Source organism: Meleagris gallopavo, chromosome 8 (genome assembly GCF_000146605.3).
Source record: "Meleagris gallopavo isolate NT-WF06-2002-E0010 breed Aviagen turkey brand Nicholas breeding stock chromosome 8, Turkey_5.1, whole genome shotgun sequence".
In the NCBI taxonomy this organism is placed as follows: domain Eukaryota; kingdom Metazoa; phylum Chordata; class Aves; order Galliformes; family Phasianidae; genus Meleagris; species Meleagris gallopavo.
In genome coordinates this window covers 728,137-743,575 of record NC_015018.2, presented here as the reverse complement: position 1 = coordinate 743,575, position 15,439 = coordinate 728,137, and the positions used below count along the sequence as shown (strand labels likewise).

Below are 15,439 nucleotides of genomic sequence, written 5' to 3'. Positions count from 1 at the left end.
CGTGGTGGCCACAGGGACCCGAGGCAGCTGCCCAGTCCCTGCTGGAGCCGGGATGGGCACCTCTTGGTTGCCAGCTACAGCGCAGGCCTGGCCTTCCCGAGCTCCAGCCGGCGGCACAGATGCCTGGGGGCTGCTGGCATCCCACCTCCCCTCTGCCTCAGATCTGGACTGTGCTGGGGCCTCACTTACGGAGCAGTGAGCCTTTTGGTGTTTTCCTGGGCCTTCTGGAGTTTCTTCATCTCCACTTCCACATCTTCTTTCAGTGCCTGGAGAAGGAAAGGGTACGGTCAAGAGCCCACCCAGTGCCTGCTCACTGGGGGCTTCCCCCATAAACGCCCTGCTCACCATTCTCTTCTTCCCGCCCTCCGTACCTTGCGGATTTTCTCCTTTTCACTGACTGCATCTGCCAGCTCTGCAGACCTCTTCTTACACTGTAAGGCAATCAGGACCAGTTATGTGGATGCATGGTGGGAAAGGGCATACCCTGCCCATTCCCAAGTCACAGCAAGGCTGGAGCAGGGCAGCGAACCCTGCGGTGCCCTGGCTCCATGGCCCAACAGCTCTGCCCTGCAGGATTTCTGCAGGCGGCTCACACACCTCTATCAGCTCCTGCAGCAGAGCAGCTGATTGAGCGCTGTCTTCCATTAGTAATTCCCATGAGTGCTCCTGAGCCATCACTTCACCTGCATGCACATTAGAAGGTAGAGCAGTGTGAGGGGCACGGTGAGGCACGGGTGATCCTATGGACAGTACCCTGCCCCAGCACACGGAAGCTCACGTGTACTCCTTTACGGCTGCGCTTCGGCACACCGGGAGTGCCACACGGGTACAGCTGCCGGCCCACAGGCATGCTCTCTCTGACCCGACGCAGGCACAGCAAGAAGGGGAGGCGAGGTCTGGCACCAGACAAGCCTCAAGGACTTTTGCCTACCGCTCAGTGCTTGCAGCCGCAGACGGATTCCAAACAGTCCTCAACCACGCTGTGGGCTAAGAAGGCGCCAGAGGCAATCTCTGCCTTCAGTCTGCTCTCCCAATCTCTCCCACCGTTGCTCAGCACCGAATGCTCTCTGCCCAGGGAGCAGCGCTTCTTATACTGTGCAGGGTGGTTGTGTCACAGTGCCCTCGCTGTGACACGTGCTGCCCTGTCCACAGGGAAGTGGCTGCTCGGCAGGTGGGCAGAGCATCAGGAGGAGATGGACACCAGGGAGGAGGAGAATGAATTAGGTATGTGAATTGGGGTTCTCAGTGGAGAGGAACATTATGAGCTTAAGAGTTGATTCAAAATAGCCTGTGTGTCTTCATTAAGGGCAGATTGTGCCCGACCAATCTGGTGGCTTTCTATGGTGGAGTGATGGCTTTGGTGGATGGGGGAAAGGCAATGCATGTCATGTGTCTGGGCTTGTGCAAAGCCTTTGACATGGTCCCTCAAGGCATTCTTCTCTCTAATCTGAAGAGGGATGGATTTGAAGGATGTCTGGTGGATTAGGAATTGGCTGGCTGGACGCAGCCAAAGGGTTGTGACCAATGGCTCTCTGGATGGAGGCCGGTCACAAGCGGTGTCCCTCAGGGGTCAGTCTTGGGACCGGTGCTCTTCAACATCTTCATCAGTGACACAGATGATGGCATCGAGTGCACCCTCAGCAAGTTTGCGGGTGACACCAAGCTGAGTGGTGCGGTCGATACATTGGAAGGAAGGGAAGCAAGTTAATCAAGGTCTATTTCAGTACAGGTTGCAGTGGATATGTGTTGACTTTCAGTTTTGACATAGGAAATGTCACAATTTAACTGCTGTCAGAATATTAGAAGCCTATATATTTTCCCATGTTGTATAATGAGCTGATATCAGTGTGAGACAAAGACTAGATATCACTGATATACCTAGTCTTATTTATGATCCCAACCAGTTTTGAAGCGCAATTGCCAGAGATGAAAACTAAATTGTTTTTATAATAAGAACTGTTTTATTTCAGGGAACGCAACACCAGTTGTTCTGTTCATAATTTACCATGTACGTCCCTGCATCTTCGTTTCATACCCTCATGAAATGAGTAATGAAGCAGTGGTTATTTTATAACTCCGTCTCTTTCCTCCTGACATTAAATATTAAAGCTACAAGCACTTTCTGAGAATTATGAGATAAGAAGCTTAGAATAAGAGTTGTTTCTTTGATAAACAAATGCTGTTGCACTAAATAGGAATTAAACAGACTCCTGTTGATTCCATTTATAAATTGTGGGGTCTTGGTAGAAAGGTGATTTGTTAATGCTGTGCTTTGTAAGAACCCTATAATACTTGAGTATTTTTTTTTTTTTTACTTTAAATTGCTGGAAGTAGTTATGTACTGGTAGTTTAACTAAGCTCTCTTTCCAAGTGAAAGATGCTGTGAGCAAGTAAGGAGAAAGCCGAAGAAAAGTTGTGATCATTAAATACTTCATATAAAAATGTTAAAAAAATCGTGTATAGCTATATTTTACCTTCCATTACTAAAAACGCAGTTCTTGCAGACCTGTTTTAAGTGTTGCAAGTCTACAATTTGTTATTTTCTTTCATGTGGAGGAGGATGATGAGAATGTCTGTTTTTTCTGGTATTTCCGGGGTACTTACATTGTCGGTGTTCTAAGTGTTTGTTAGGTCTTGGGGTTTATTTCAGCCAGGCAATACTGACTTCACTGGAAATGTCTTATCATATTCTCACTGCAGATCGGTCTCAAGATAACTGTCCTGAACCTAGATAAAAATCTTGCAGTTTACTGAACAGTGTTTCTGTTTTGAGGCTCATTGCATGCTATGAGGGGAAGATGATGAGTTTGTAAGGTCAGTGTGTTACACCAGGATGCCCATCAGCTGAGAACTGCTGTTACTTCAGCCAAGTGGTTGTCAAGATGCTTTTGGTCCAGTCATTACTTTGTTTTTAAGAAGTACACAAGAAAATTGCTATGGAGAGTAGAGAGCTGTTGGAGCTTGGTGTGACACTTCAAAAAGCAAATACATTGATTCTCTATTCCACCCAGTCATCTGTTGTCTGACTTTGTGTGCATAAAAGATACATTAATTTTGGACAGTGAGGTGGGTTGAGAACTGGCTGACTGGCGGAGCGCAGAGGGTCATCATTGGTGGTGCAGAGTCTGGCTGGAGACCTGTAACCAGTGGTGTCCCCCAGGGGTCTGTGCTGGGTCCGGTCTTGTTCAACATCATCATCAATGACCTTGATGAGGGGATAGTGGCCACCCTCAGCAAGTTTGCTGATGATACGAAGTTGGGAGGATTGGCTGACACGCCTGAAGGCTGTGCTGCCATTCAGCGAGACCTGGACAGGCTGGAGAGCTGGGCAGTAAGAAACCGGATGAGGATCAACAGAAGCAAGTGTAGGGTCTTACACCTAGGGAGGAATAATTGCATGCACCAATACAGGCTGGGGGATGAGCTGCTGGAGAGGAGCTCTGCAGAGAGGGACCTGGGCATCCTGGTGGACGACAGGTTGGCCATGAGCCAGCAGTGTGCCCTCGTGGCCAAAAAGGCCAATGGCATTCTGGGGTGCATTAAGAAGAGCGTGTTCAGCAGGTCGAGGGAGGTGATCCTCCCCCTCTACTCTGCCCTGGTAAGGCCTCATCTGGAATACTGTGTCCAGTTCTGGGCTCCCCAGTACAAAAAAGACAGGGATCTCTTGGAAAGAGTCCAGCGGAGGGCCACAAAGATGGTGAAGGGCCTGGAGCATCTCCCCTATGAAGAAAGGCTAAGTGAACTGGGTCTGTTTAGCCTTGAGAAAAGAAGACTGAGAGGGGACCTGATCCAGGTTTATAAATACCTGAGGTGTGGCGGCCATAGCGGTGAGGCCAGTCTCTTTTCAGTGGTACGTAGAGACAGGACGAGGGGAAACGGACATCAGCTGCAGCATAGGAAGTTTCGCACTAATGTGCGTAAGAACTTCTTCACGGTGAGGTGATGGAGCACTGGAACAGGCTGCCCAGGGAGGTTGTGGAGTCTCCTTCTCTGGAGATATTCAGGTCTCGCCTGGACGCCTACCTATGCGGCCTGGTGTAGGGAACCTGCTTTGGCAGGGGGGTTGGTCTCGATGATCTCTAGAGGTCCCTTCCAACCCCTACAATTCTGTGATTCTGTGATTCTGTGAATTCAAATGTCTACTATAAATGAGCAAATAAATGAGAGAGATATAATGAGGTCTTAGGTGTTGCTTCTGGGCTTCTTGTTTGGTTCCTCACTGTCTTGAGGTCATGAACATCTTCCCGTTGTTTTCTCTTTCTTTTCTGGATTTCATCAGCTCCCTGACTTTAGAAGCTCCTGGGCTGTGCTGGTTTGTATCCTGTCAACTGATGTCTATCACGTTATATCTTAGTTAATTTCTCTCTGCTTATTGCAGTGTCCAATTGCCACAATCAAATTTGTGTTATTTCTGGGTTCAGTTAAAAGAAAGAACAGATTATCTTTTAGTTGCTCTGTTGTTCCCTTCTCCTTGCTCAGCAGCTATGTGACCGAGTTGTTCCGGGAGCTGCACTATGTCTAAATAAAAATAATTCTTATTGAAATCAAGTATGCTGAAACTTGTGATATTCTGCAAATGCTTTTAGGGATCTTGAACACCACTATTTTGTTTTACTTTGGTTGTGTTTGGTGGTTTGTTTTTTTGGTTGTTAAATTTAATCACGTGCAAAATTTGTGATAAAGGAAACACACAAGATGAATGTGAAGTGAAAACTACATTTGGCATTTAGATGATTTATCTTCCTTTATGTAATCAGTGAAGTATATTGGATCAAATGATATATCCCATCACTTCATAATACAATTATAAGGGACTTTCAATGATATCCTTATATATTGTTATCTATGATCCAGTGTGATATGTACAAATATCTTTGAAAAAATTGAAAATGCTACCCATGAACATTTCCAGAAATTGTGGGGTTTGGTGGTAAATTCAGACAATGAGTTCTTCTGCTTTTTTTGAATGTTAGTGCTTGCTGGTGTTCATCTAGAAAACAATGGTAATAACTGCCTTCTGTTAGAAAGCATATGTGATTAGCAGAGAAAAGAGAAGTAAGAGTAGAGTAAGAGAAAATAGGAAGTCAACATCTGCCTAAGTGTTCATTAAAATGGTTTACTTGCAGAAAGTAGGGGTGTGAATGTATGTCTGTGACTGTGAAATTCCCATAATTGGAAACTTCAAACTAAGGAGGGGATGTAGCAAGGAGAAGAGTGAAGGGCGCTGAAAATTTTTATTTTTTTTTTTCTGGGCAGAAAGAAAACAAATAGACGATGCTGCTTACTGAAGTGTGATGTTGCACAGCAGTCAGTTCTGTGAAGATGCACTTTATTAGGAGAAAGGCAAGGGCAACATGCCTATCCTGGTGACAATGCAGTTGGTGCTCTGCATGCAGGCAGGGAAGGCAGCCCTGGCAGGTTGTTCAGCTGGTTTCACGCTCAGCCTGGCATATGCAGGATGAAATGCTTTACTTTCCTGCCTTTTAAACCTCATTGCAATGCTTTTATTGTTCTTTCATTACGATGTAAGCTGTCTTGAAGACGTAATTCTTTGTTGTGTATTGCTTCTCTGTGAAGAACAGATGTGAGTTTAAAAATAAGGAACTCACTGAAAGGGTGACATTCTAACTCAAGAAATTGTTTCTTTTGTCATTGTATTTTTTTTTTTTCCCTGCCACGTCAGAAATTTTCCTTAGTGCTTCCTTGCCAGAGGAGCATAAATTCGTAATTCAGCTAGCATGTCCCTTTAATTAAATAAGGATCTATTATAACAGTAGTAGTTTTCTTGTTTTCCCTTTTCCGCTGTGAAACCTGCAGCCTTCTCTCTCCTGTTAAGGAATGCTATGCAGATGCCATCTAGAAGTCTAGAACTAAAGACAGTAGGCTCTGTCCTACCTGACAGGCACGTCCATTGGTCTGCTGGGAATGCAGCAGCGTGCATGTTGGGAACCTCCTCTGAGAGGGGCTGTGGGCTCTGCTTGCACATAGCATGCAGTGCTTTCATTGGGCCGTGCCACGTGACTTCTCTTCTGTTAGTGCTGCTTTCATTTCTGTTTGGCAGGGAAATAAGTCTGAGTTGAGTGGTGGAAAAGTGGAGGGCTAATGATGGCTGTTGCTTTCAATTTACAGTACTAGCATGGAAAGAACTCGACGTTTTATGTGGTTATGGTAACAAAAATATGTCAAAATAACAAAGGTAAAGATATTTTCAAGAAAAGAATGTTTAAAAGTAGGTATTTTCTAGTACTGTCAAAGACTTTGGAGCAGAAACATGCTAATCTTATAAATATCAGACCAGTAGGGAGTTCTTTGGGCCTTTTTAAAACTTACTTTAAAAGTCAAATGTGTCTAGTCTTCCTTGATGCTAATCGTATGCAGCTACAGAGAGAAGAATTGATTTTTATTTCTTTTTTGTATTGATGTGGCTATTTCTGCTCAAGTTGTAGAGGCAGGACATGTTTCTTATTGATTTGGCCCTGAATTTCCCTGATTAGTGCTGAGCACAAATGACAGGGAGGGACTCTCAGAGCGAGTTGGGAGCAAGCAAGGCACCGAGCCCCACAGTGTTTGCAAGGGCTTCCTTGTTCCTTTTCAATATGAATTGTACACGGGGTTACATCACAGTGATTAGAACAGGAGTCAAATGTTACTGCGTGACCTGCACTAAGCATGCTCTCCTCTGAGTCTCTGCATAATGGCAAAGGAAGAGATTTGTACTGTAATACAGAGGGAGTTTGATGGGGCTGGAACTTTGAACTGGACTGGAAGGGCTTTGCATGTCCAGAGGATGTTGAGCTTGTTTCTTATTAGAAGGTCGAGTGAAAAGGAAATGAAGAAAAAAATGTGTTAGGAATAACACTTAAGGCCCATATAGGGCAGACTTGCCCAGTAACTTTGCGTGCTGTAGTGTCCAACATGAGGCTGAAGGCAGCTAGGTTTTCACATCATGAATGCTTCACTGATATTCACCCTGGGAAACAGGCTGTTGTAGTGCTGACGTTGGTTTGAACTTGAGTGTCCTGGAGACATGAAGATATCAAAAAGATACAGGACACCTTGCAGGATGGGGTGTTTTTCTCTGGAGAAATGCTAGATTGCATTAGGCCAGATTTTCTGTCACTGTAGTTGAATGACTTCAGTGCTGTGACCTGTCATGGCTCCTACTATGCTTTCACAGCAGAGAACTTGGTGCTTTGATATCTTCTGAGTTTTGTTTCATTCGTTTTTCAGACGTGAACTTGTTTTAATATATAAGCTTGCCTTTTTGAAGCTTTGGGTTGATGACAGCAGAAACATGAGTATGTCTTTCAAAAAGAACGAAATCTTAAATAAGATGCTGTGTCATTCTGTCAAGTGCAGCCTTCCAATGGCATGATTGTTCTTCAACTCACTCTTGATGCCAGAAGATGAACTTGTGGCTTTAAGCAGATCTAAGCCACGTTGTCAGCATGTTCCTTTGTGCTATCATCCTTAAAGAAAAAAATCTTTATTCCTTTGTTGTACTCAGTTCAAGTCAGAGAGATAAGACTGAAACATCTCTACTACGTGTGTAATTTAAAAATTGGAGAATATGGCTTACACAGTAATCAATAAAGTGTGAATATAAAATGGTCAGGACAACAACTGCGTGATACAGAGAAATAGCAACTTCTCATTCTCAGAGGCTTGGTTCAAGCTGAAATATAACAAATCAGAAATAAAATTACGCTATGGGGGCATAAGTACTACTGAATTAAAGAGCGAACACGCATAGTACCCCAGTGCAGTTGGGAAATACTAAGCACTACTCCCATCTCTGGCTTTCTGTTCAGATTAGCTATAGATTCGCAGGCTGGTGCTTGGTTGCTGGTCATCCTGTACCATTGGGACAAACCTAGTGCACAGCAGGAAGCACACGGTGTTAGTGAATTCCTCGTGATGCCCTCCGGAGGCAGCTGTTTCTTTTGAGGCACACTTAGTTCTGTGCACAGGTATGGAGGGTCTGGGCAGCTTCAGCTGGGCTCCAGCTGGTTTCAACTCGTGAGGCTGGAGCCCAGCCAGCGCCTTCTCTTCTGTTCTGGCAGGCATTGCTGCTCTGGGTGCCTTTTGAGGAACGTATTCTCTTAGAGTTGAAATAAATGAGCTGAATTTTCTGTTATTTTTCTAATAGGGTCTAATTTTCTTTGGGAGAAGCAAGCTGCAAATGGATTCAACACGCCATCGATCTAGCCTCCAGGAAATATATTAAACACGGATTCAGTGTGGCTGTGTGCTTTTACACGTGCCCGCTTGCTTCTCCAGAAAGCTTAGGTACAAGGGCAGGGTATGGCCCTGATATTCTAACTCAGTTCAGAGCCAAGGTTTTAATTACACCTCTGAAAGAACTATGAATCACCTTGTTGAAACATTGGTTAATACCTCAAATAATTAGGTGTGATAAATAGAGTAAGTTGGGCACTGCTGAGTAATTGCTTTGTTTCACCTGAGAGGATTTTGCATTCCAGCAGCAGGTTAGCAATTCCCATGCACGCTTTGTATATTTGCTTGTAAACACTTCTGGACTGGATGCAGTCAGCAGTGCCCTGCAGAGGAGCACCTGGGTTATGAGGGGTGATATAATGTCTCGGTCAAAGGAGAAATGTTCTGTTTGCATGCCATTGATTTCAACGTGAGCACTGGTATTGTTTAAATAAGGAGGTATTAAAATAAACTCTGATTTATCAGCAGCAGTGGAGCATGAATGCTCTCTGCAGCTTGCCAAAGTCATCTGATGGAATGCTGCAGAATTTTTCAGCTCAGTTCCACACACTGGAAGTGTTTCACCTGTGCGTGCTTAGAATTAGGCTGTGAAGAGGTGAGCCAAAAAGTACTGGATAAACAGTTTCAAAAATTGATGAAGAGAGTCTGGTACATTATCCTCTTGGAAGCAGGGGAGGAAACATCTGTGTGAAAGCCATGGTTCATATTATAAGGGCTGTCCTGGTGAACAAGGACAGGGGTTTAACCAAGTGATGGGGGCATGACAGTGTGTGAAGAAAATAATCTCTTCAGGGAGTTGCATTGTTAGGATAGGTTTCTTTAATACCCTCTGCAGCATCTGGCACAGAAGAATGTTTCTTAAGTTGTATCTCTTCCAAAGCAACGTGAGTTTTTAAGCTAAACTAGTAAGGCACCTGCTTCCTTCGAAGTCTGGATAAAACGTACCTCATGAGCATAAACACACTTCATGTCTGGCGGAGACTTATCAAACACTCTGATAGCTCCTTGTTCATTTTTCTGGAGATTTACATACAAAAGAAATAGGAAAGCAGTAAAAGTGCAGGACTGCTGACACCAGCATAGCCATACCATCACAAAGTGATGGAGAATGCATAATTTTGTTCCCAGTCACCTGAGCTGAAAGACATCATTAGTGAAAAATTCATTCATTTTTGGCACTGCTTCCAATGTCAAGCACTGCAAAAAGTATCACAGAAGATTCAATTTATGCCATGACAAATTAATTCCAAAACAGATCTTTGTGCCAAGTACGATTTGCTGTATTTCAAGATAAAGAGCAAAGAACTTCTGAAAGACTTGACAGAAGAGTTTAAGATCACCTTCTGTCCCCGTGTTTGAAATAAATTTGCAAACCAGTTGTTAAGTATTTTCATGTGTAGAAGCTCTGCTAGTAAGAATCATAGAATTATCAAGTAAATCGTGCTTGTTATGAGACTTCAGATGTTTCTGTCATGACAAATGTATCTGCCTTTTTTCTGTACCTCAGAGTAAAATGTGTTCTCTTGTATTTTGTGTGTTGATAGATTGAATTATTGTTTATTTTAACTTTTAGTTGCTTAGCCAAAAGAATATTTATAGGTATAGTTATCAGCACTGGAGGAAACAAAAATGTTTTATCAGTTTGGCATGTTTTCTTGAATTTTTCATTTCTTTAGCTGATTGCAGGTAATAGTTATTAATTAATCAGAAAAATGCAAGTAGAAGCACACTCTCGTAAGGTGTGTTTTACATGTTTCTATCATCCCAAGCTGTAATATATCAGCGTCCTACTTAAAGACACCTTCCCCCTGCGTGTTTCCTAGAGTAAAAAGCACTTGGTGCATCAAGAGAAGGTAAAGACTGCCCAAAACCTGGAGTGACGTAATATATATCATTGGGGAAATTGCTGTTTGCTTTCTATAAATCCATTTTTCCCTGCTGACTTTGTTGTTTCCTATTTGTGTGTGCTTGCTAATGGCAGGGCTGGCTACTATGAGTCTGGCATGCACCTGTTCTCCTCAGGGAAGGGAAGCTTTAGGAAGCCTGGCAAGGCTTCTGATATTGCGTGAAGTATTTAATTATTTGGGTTTGGTCTCATGAAAAGCTTAAAAGCTCAAGTTTTCTTCTAAGTAATCAATCTTTGATCCCTATTTGCCTTTAAGATTTTGATAGGCTTGTTTTCTCATTAGCTGTTTGCGTTTTATCTGAGTTGTTTGGGCCAGTGTAAACTTACAGAATGCTTCTCATTTTTTGTTCCTTTTTAAAAGATCAGTGATTTCAAAAGCAAGGAATATTGCTGGTTTTACGTAGGCTTTGCCTTTTTTATGAGTTCTGGCTGTCAAATTCTCTAGGTATTGTTCAGAACTACAAGCGCAAGGTTTTTCAGTGAAGTACCTTGGGTTTGTAATTTCTCCTGTGAAGAAGTGTTGAGGGAGTTGGGCTTGTTCAGCTTGAAAAGAGAAGGCTCTGGTGAGACCATTTTGTGGCCTTCCCCTTCCTGTTTTCCTGTCTGTACGTTCCCTTCTCATATTGGAATGGCTGTTTACAAGGGAGGATAATGACAGGACAAAGAGGAATGGTCTTAAACTGAGACAGGGGAGGTTTAGATTAGATATTAGGAGGAAGTTTTTCACCCAGAGGGTGGTGAGGCACTGGAACAGGTTGCCCAAGGAGGCTGTGGATGCCCCATCCCTGGAGGCATTCAAGGCCAGGCTGGATGTGGCTCTGGGCAGCCTGGGCTGCTGGTTGGCGACCTGCACATAGCAGGGGAGTGGAAACTAGATGAGCGCTGTGGTCCTTTTCAACCCAGGCCATTCTATGATTCTATGAAAATTGTTTGTCCCGTATATCAGTTGATGGTTTGCTTATTCCATCTACGAGGGCTTTTACTTTCAGGTAGAACAGAACCTGATACTGCCTCTTCTGGAGGAACTGTTCTCTGGGCAGACTTGATCTGGTGCTGGTGACTAAGTCACTCTTTACTGTCCTTCAGACAGAAAAACGTCATACAGGCCTGGTTTTTAGTATCTCACAGGGAAAGCAGGCTGAGTACAGCAGCCTGTAAGTAAGAACACATTTGATCTAGAAATGTGAATTTCACTGCTCAGCGAGGACAGCCAGATTAGAACACATATTGTGATGAATGCTTCATGTGCTTACTTTCTTCACTGTGTTTACAAATGCCAAGGGAATGGAAGAAGGCTTTTAGCTTACAGGCCGAAGCACCCTTGTTTGTTCGACTGTAGCAATGGAAGCAAAGGGTCCTGGTGTTTCAGTCCTTACATTTGTGCGCTGTGCCAACGTGCTACTTGAGCCTGCTGCTTTCTTTCATTTGGGATTGTCATCACTAACAGGCACATGCTCTGCTATCCCTTTAGATTTGGAAAGAGGTCTGAAATGTGGAACTTGGAGGTTTGAGAATCAGAAAACAAAACATTTGAGAGCACTAGCAAAATATCTGAAAGTAGCAAGCGCTGTGAGTGGTGATACCAGGCAGATGTAATGTGATTGACAGACAGAAAGCTGCTTTACCTCGTAAGGACACGTGTACAACAAATGCTATTGATATTCCATCAGGATCCACGTCATCTGCTAAAAAAAATGCATGCCATGACTTGAAACTGTAAGCTTACTAAACCTCAAACTGCAGGTCATCAGAAATCAGAGTTCCATTTGTTATGTATCCACAGTGGATTTCTGTAGCTAGTTTATGTGCTATTGTACAAAGGCAAACCACAGATTTGATAGAAAAACTAGTGAGGAGGTTACCTTTCTCCATCTTACACCCTTCATGAGATTTTGGTTTTGTGGTGTTGTAGTTTTCCCTTCCTTTTCAGCTGATTATAGTTCTTACATATCTCTCTTTCCAACACCTGCGCAGTGCAGTGCAGGTGTGCCTATTTACTCAGTTACTAACTTAAGGTTAAAAAAAAAAGGAGGGGTTGGGCAGAAAATCAAGCCTTGGCAGCAGAGGGGCAACTGGACTCAGCTTTCTACCTAGATGAGGGTGTTTTCCTGGGTTTCTACTTGAATAAATAAGGCTTTACGATCTTTTAGTTAATTTTCAGTGTCTTTTAAAACATATTAGACAGATCTGGAGTGTTCTGTATATATTTAAATGAAAGTGAATTACTTCAGATTATTTCAGAAAGTTAATCTATTTCTTTTGTTATTAGTAATCAAGATGCCTGTAGTTTTGCGAACAATAATGCTGAAGTATGAAGTCATTTTAAGGATTTCTGGGGTAATTAAGGCATCTGCATGTGTTTGTGGAGCAAGAATTTCATGGAAAAAAGAGCAAGAATGATTTATGGATAGAGATTTTATTTATTTATTTATTTGCAGCTTTGCTTTGATAATTTGGGAGGTACAGCTTGGAATGCTGCTGGAGCTTCATTTGCACAAAGAGTAATTTGAAAAAAATGATGGTGGTTGTGGATTTTATTTTTTTAGCAGGGTAAAATTTCTGTGAGTAGGTTACATCAGTTTCATTTATAGTCTGTGTCCACGTTCCTGTTTTTTCTCCCCCTAGTGGAAATGGTGTGGGCAAATAACTAGCTTGAAATAGATTGTTTGTGTCTTTATAAAGAGAACTAAGTGGAATATATTTTTCAGATGCTTCTGCTGAATACCAGCCCTGAAGCCTGTCTGCTTCAGTTGCCTCCCAGCCATGCCCATCTCATGGCTTGGCTTTCCATGCCACACGCAGCCGTTCCCTGAGCTGCTGCACTCTGCTCATGATTCAGACAGTCAAACTAGTTACTGTTCTGTTTTCTTCTCCACTGATCAGATTTCTCTGAGCAGTTACCCCCTTGCGGGAGTCTGTGTTTAAGTAGTACTCCCTCCTTTTTGTGCCCTACAGCCGTTCCAAGGGACGATGCTTCCGTTTTCCTCAGTTGTGTCCTTTCTTTATTTTTGCAGTCTAACATGTCTCATTCTCTCCAGAGATTTCATTTACAAACAACTGCAGTGACAAATAAGTAGGAAGTCTAAAGGCAATTCAGGCTTCCCTCCGCATGATGTTTATGTTCCTTAAGAGTTTTGGATAGGAAAGACCAAGAAAGATGCTGCAGGTTCTGTTTGTGTCTACCCCTGCTGGGATTGCCGAAGAAACTGGTGTACAGAAGCAACCCAACTTTCAGAAAATAGTGTCTGAATGAGTTCACTCATATCACAATCATATTTTAAAGAGAAGTTTACCTGTAGCCAATATACTGCTAAGCATAAAAGTGAAATGCCTTTCTTAGCTTTGGGACCTCAAAAATTGCATTAAAATTTGGGGACAAGGGGATGGTGTTGATTTCTTTTGTTCCTTAGCTCTCCATATACTTTAATACCTAGCATTGCAAGTGCCGCCTTTTTTTCCTCTATGATCCATTGTGACTACAGAACTGTACTGATAAAAACTGGCCATCAGATTTTATATATTCCTTTTATTCTGGGAAACAACCAAATGACTATACTAGAACTAGTTGTGGATTACTTCTTATTAAATAATACTACATTTGGAGTTACTTCAGTATGTAAGAACTATAATCAGCTTTAGAAATGAGACTAACAACAGGATCAAAACTATTCATCCCAATGTAGATACTAAAAAGTACTTATGATTTAATGAATGTAAAACTGGTACTCAAAATCCATTGCTTTTAAGGGCATGCTTAACATACTTTTTTTGTTTGGTGCTTTGATACTGTGAAATGGAGAGAGCTCTGATTGAGAAGCATCATGAAGCAATTAGTGGTTTTTTTTAACAACTGTGACAAAAGTCTGAGACAGTATGTGGAAATCTTTTCCAGTGATGGACATAGTCCAGAGTGGTTGTTCCTTGAGACAAGTGATATTTGTTTTCATAACAAGTAGTGGCATTTATCAAAACCTATTTACTTGCCTAGCTGTAAAAAACCATGACAGTTTGCACAGCATTGCATTACAGTACAGCAATCCAGTTACTAGGAGTACTTCAGCAAGTGCATGAACAGCTATGACAAGTGGCTTATTTGCTAAATGCAACGTGTTGTAAGCAGTTATAAACCAAACGGATGCGTTACAATATTGATTTCTATTAGTTTTACAGATCCTATTTTCTTCTTCAAGTACTCATATGCTTGTTAGACTGTCCCTGTACTGGTTTCCAGCCTTTTACTGGTTTAAACCATTTGATGTCATGGGATATGAAATTGTGAGAGATGTAGGAATTTCAGTCCTTTTATAACAATTTATGTTCGAAGTGGAAGGACTTGATACTGGATAGACGTTTTCAACTGGAATTAGTTCTCTGGAACTGGATTTCAGCCTTCTGCAATGAGCTCGTAATGTGTGTCTTCTAATGCTCTAAGGAACATTGAGACGATGTAGTCATGAGGGCCAAAAATACAGTATGTGAAGTGATAAGGCAGAAGGAATGACATGCAGTCTTTGTATGTATTAGAAGCGTGGTTCTGCCGTCTCCTGACTATACCTCCCAGTAATACCTGATCGGACTAGTGTAGTCTTGCAGTCTAACAATTAGACTTATTGATTAAATTTAATAGTTACTATTATTTTTACTGGGAAATAAGTAATTTTCAGTGTTAGTAACTGTGTTGAAATACGACCAATTTACTAAAGGTACTTTTTGAAAGGACTTAGTTTGGTCTCTTCTCACTGGAGAGCTCCATGCAGAAATGGTGTTACATGACCTATTGCACACAACTTACTAAGAATAGAGAAGAAGGCCATAATAGTAGGGCCTTGTTGTAGGGTATTATAGCATATTTCTGCTTTGAACAGCCATAGCCTGCCAAGAGGCCACCGTAACATCTAAGCATACAATTAACTGTAAGTGTGTGAGTAATCTCATCCTTTTTCAGTGAAGCATTTAAGCATGTGTTTATGGTTAATGATTAGGTCCAGATGAAAGCCGCAAGATGATCTATGATTGAAGTTAAACATATGTTTATGTGGTTTCTTGAAGAGGAACGAAATTATTGAAATGCTGTAGCACTGTGGGTCACCTCACAGTAATCTATTTTTCAGCTTTAACCATCAGATTCTCCAGTGGGGTAATATCAATTTTTTTTTAAGCATATGAGAGGTTAAACACATTAATCTGTGTTCACTTGTCTAGGTGTTTTGGTCTGGATTTTAGTAAAACTGTATGAGCTGTTTACCTAGAATAAATCACAAGTGCTGACGAGGAGGAATTTGACAAGTTTAAGTC

The 15,439-nt window shown here is 42.3% G+C and overlaps 1 protein-coding gene across 1 annotated transcript in view; it reads left to right on the top strand.

The window, feature by feature from the left end:
- Window positions 1–1,093: 1,093 nt before the first annotated feature.
- NRG3 (neuregulin 3) overlaps window positions 1,094–15,439 on the top strand; it is a 285,382-nt gene continuing 271,036 nt past the window's right edge. The window contains exon 1 of the mRNA XM_019618006.1: window positions 1,094–1,224. Within this exon, the coding sequence (XP_019473551.1) occupies window positions 1,194–1,224 (31 nt within the window). The 5' untranslated portion in view covers window positions 1,094–1,193. The remainder of the gene's footprint in view (window positions 1,225–15,439) is intronic.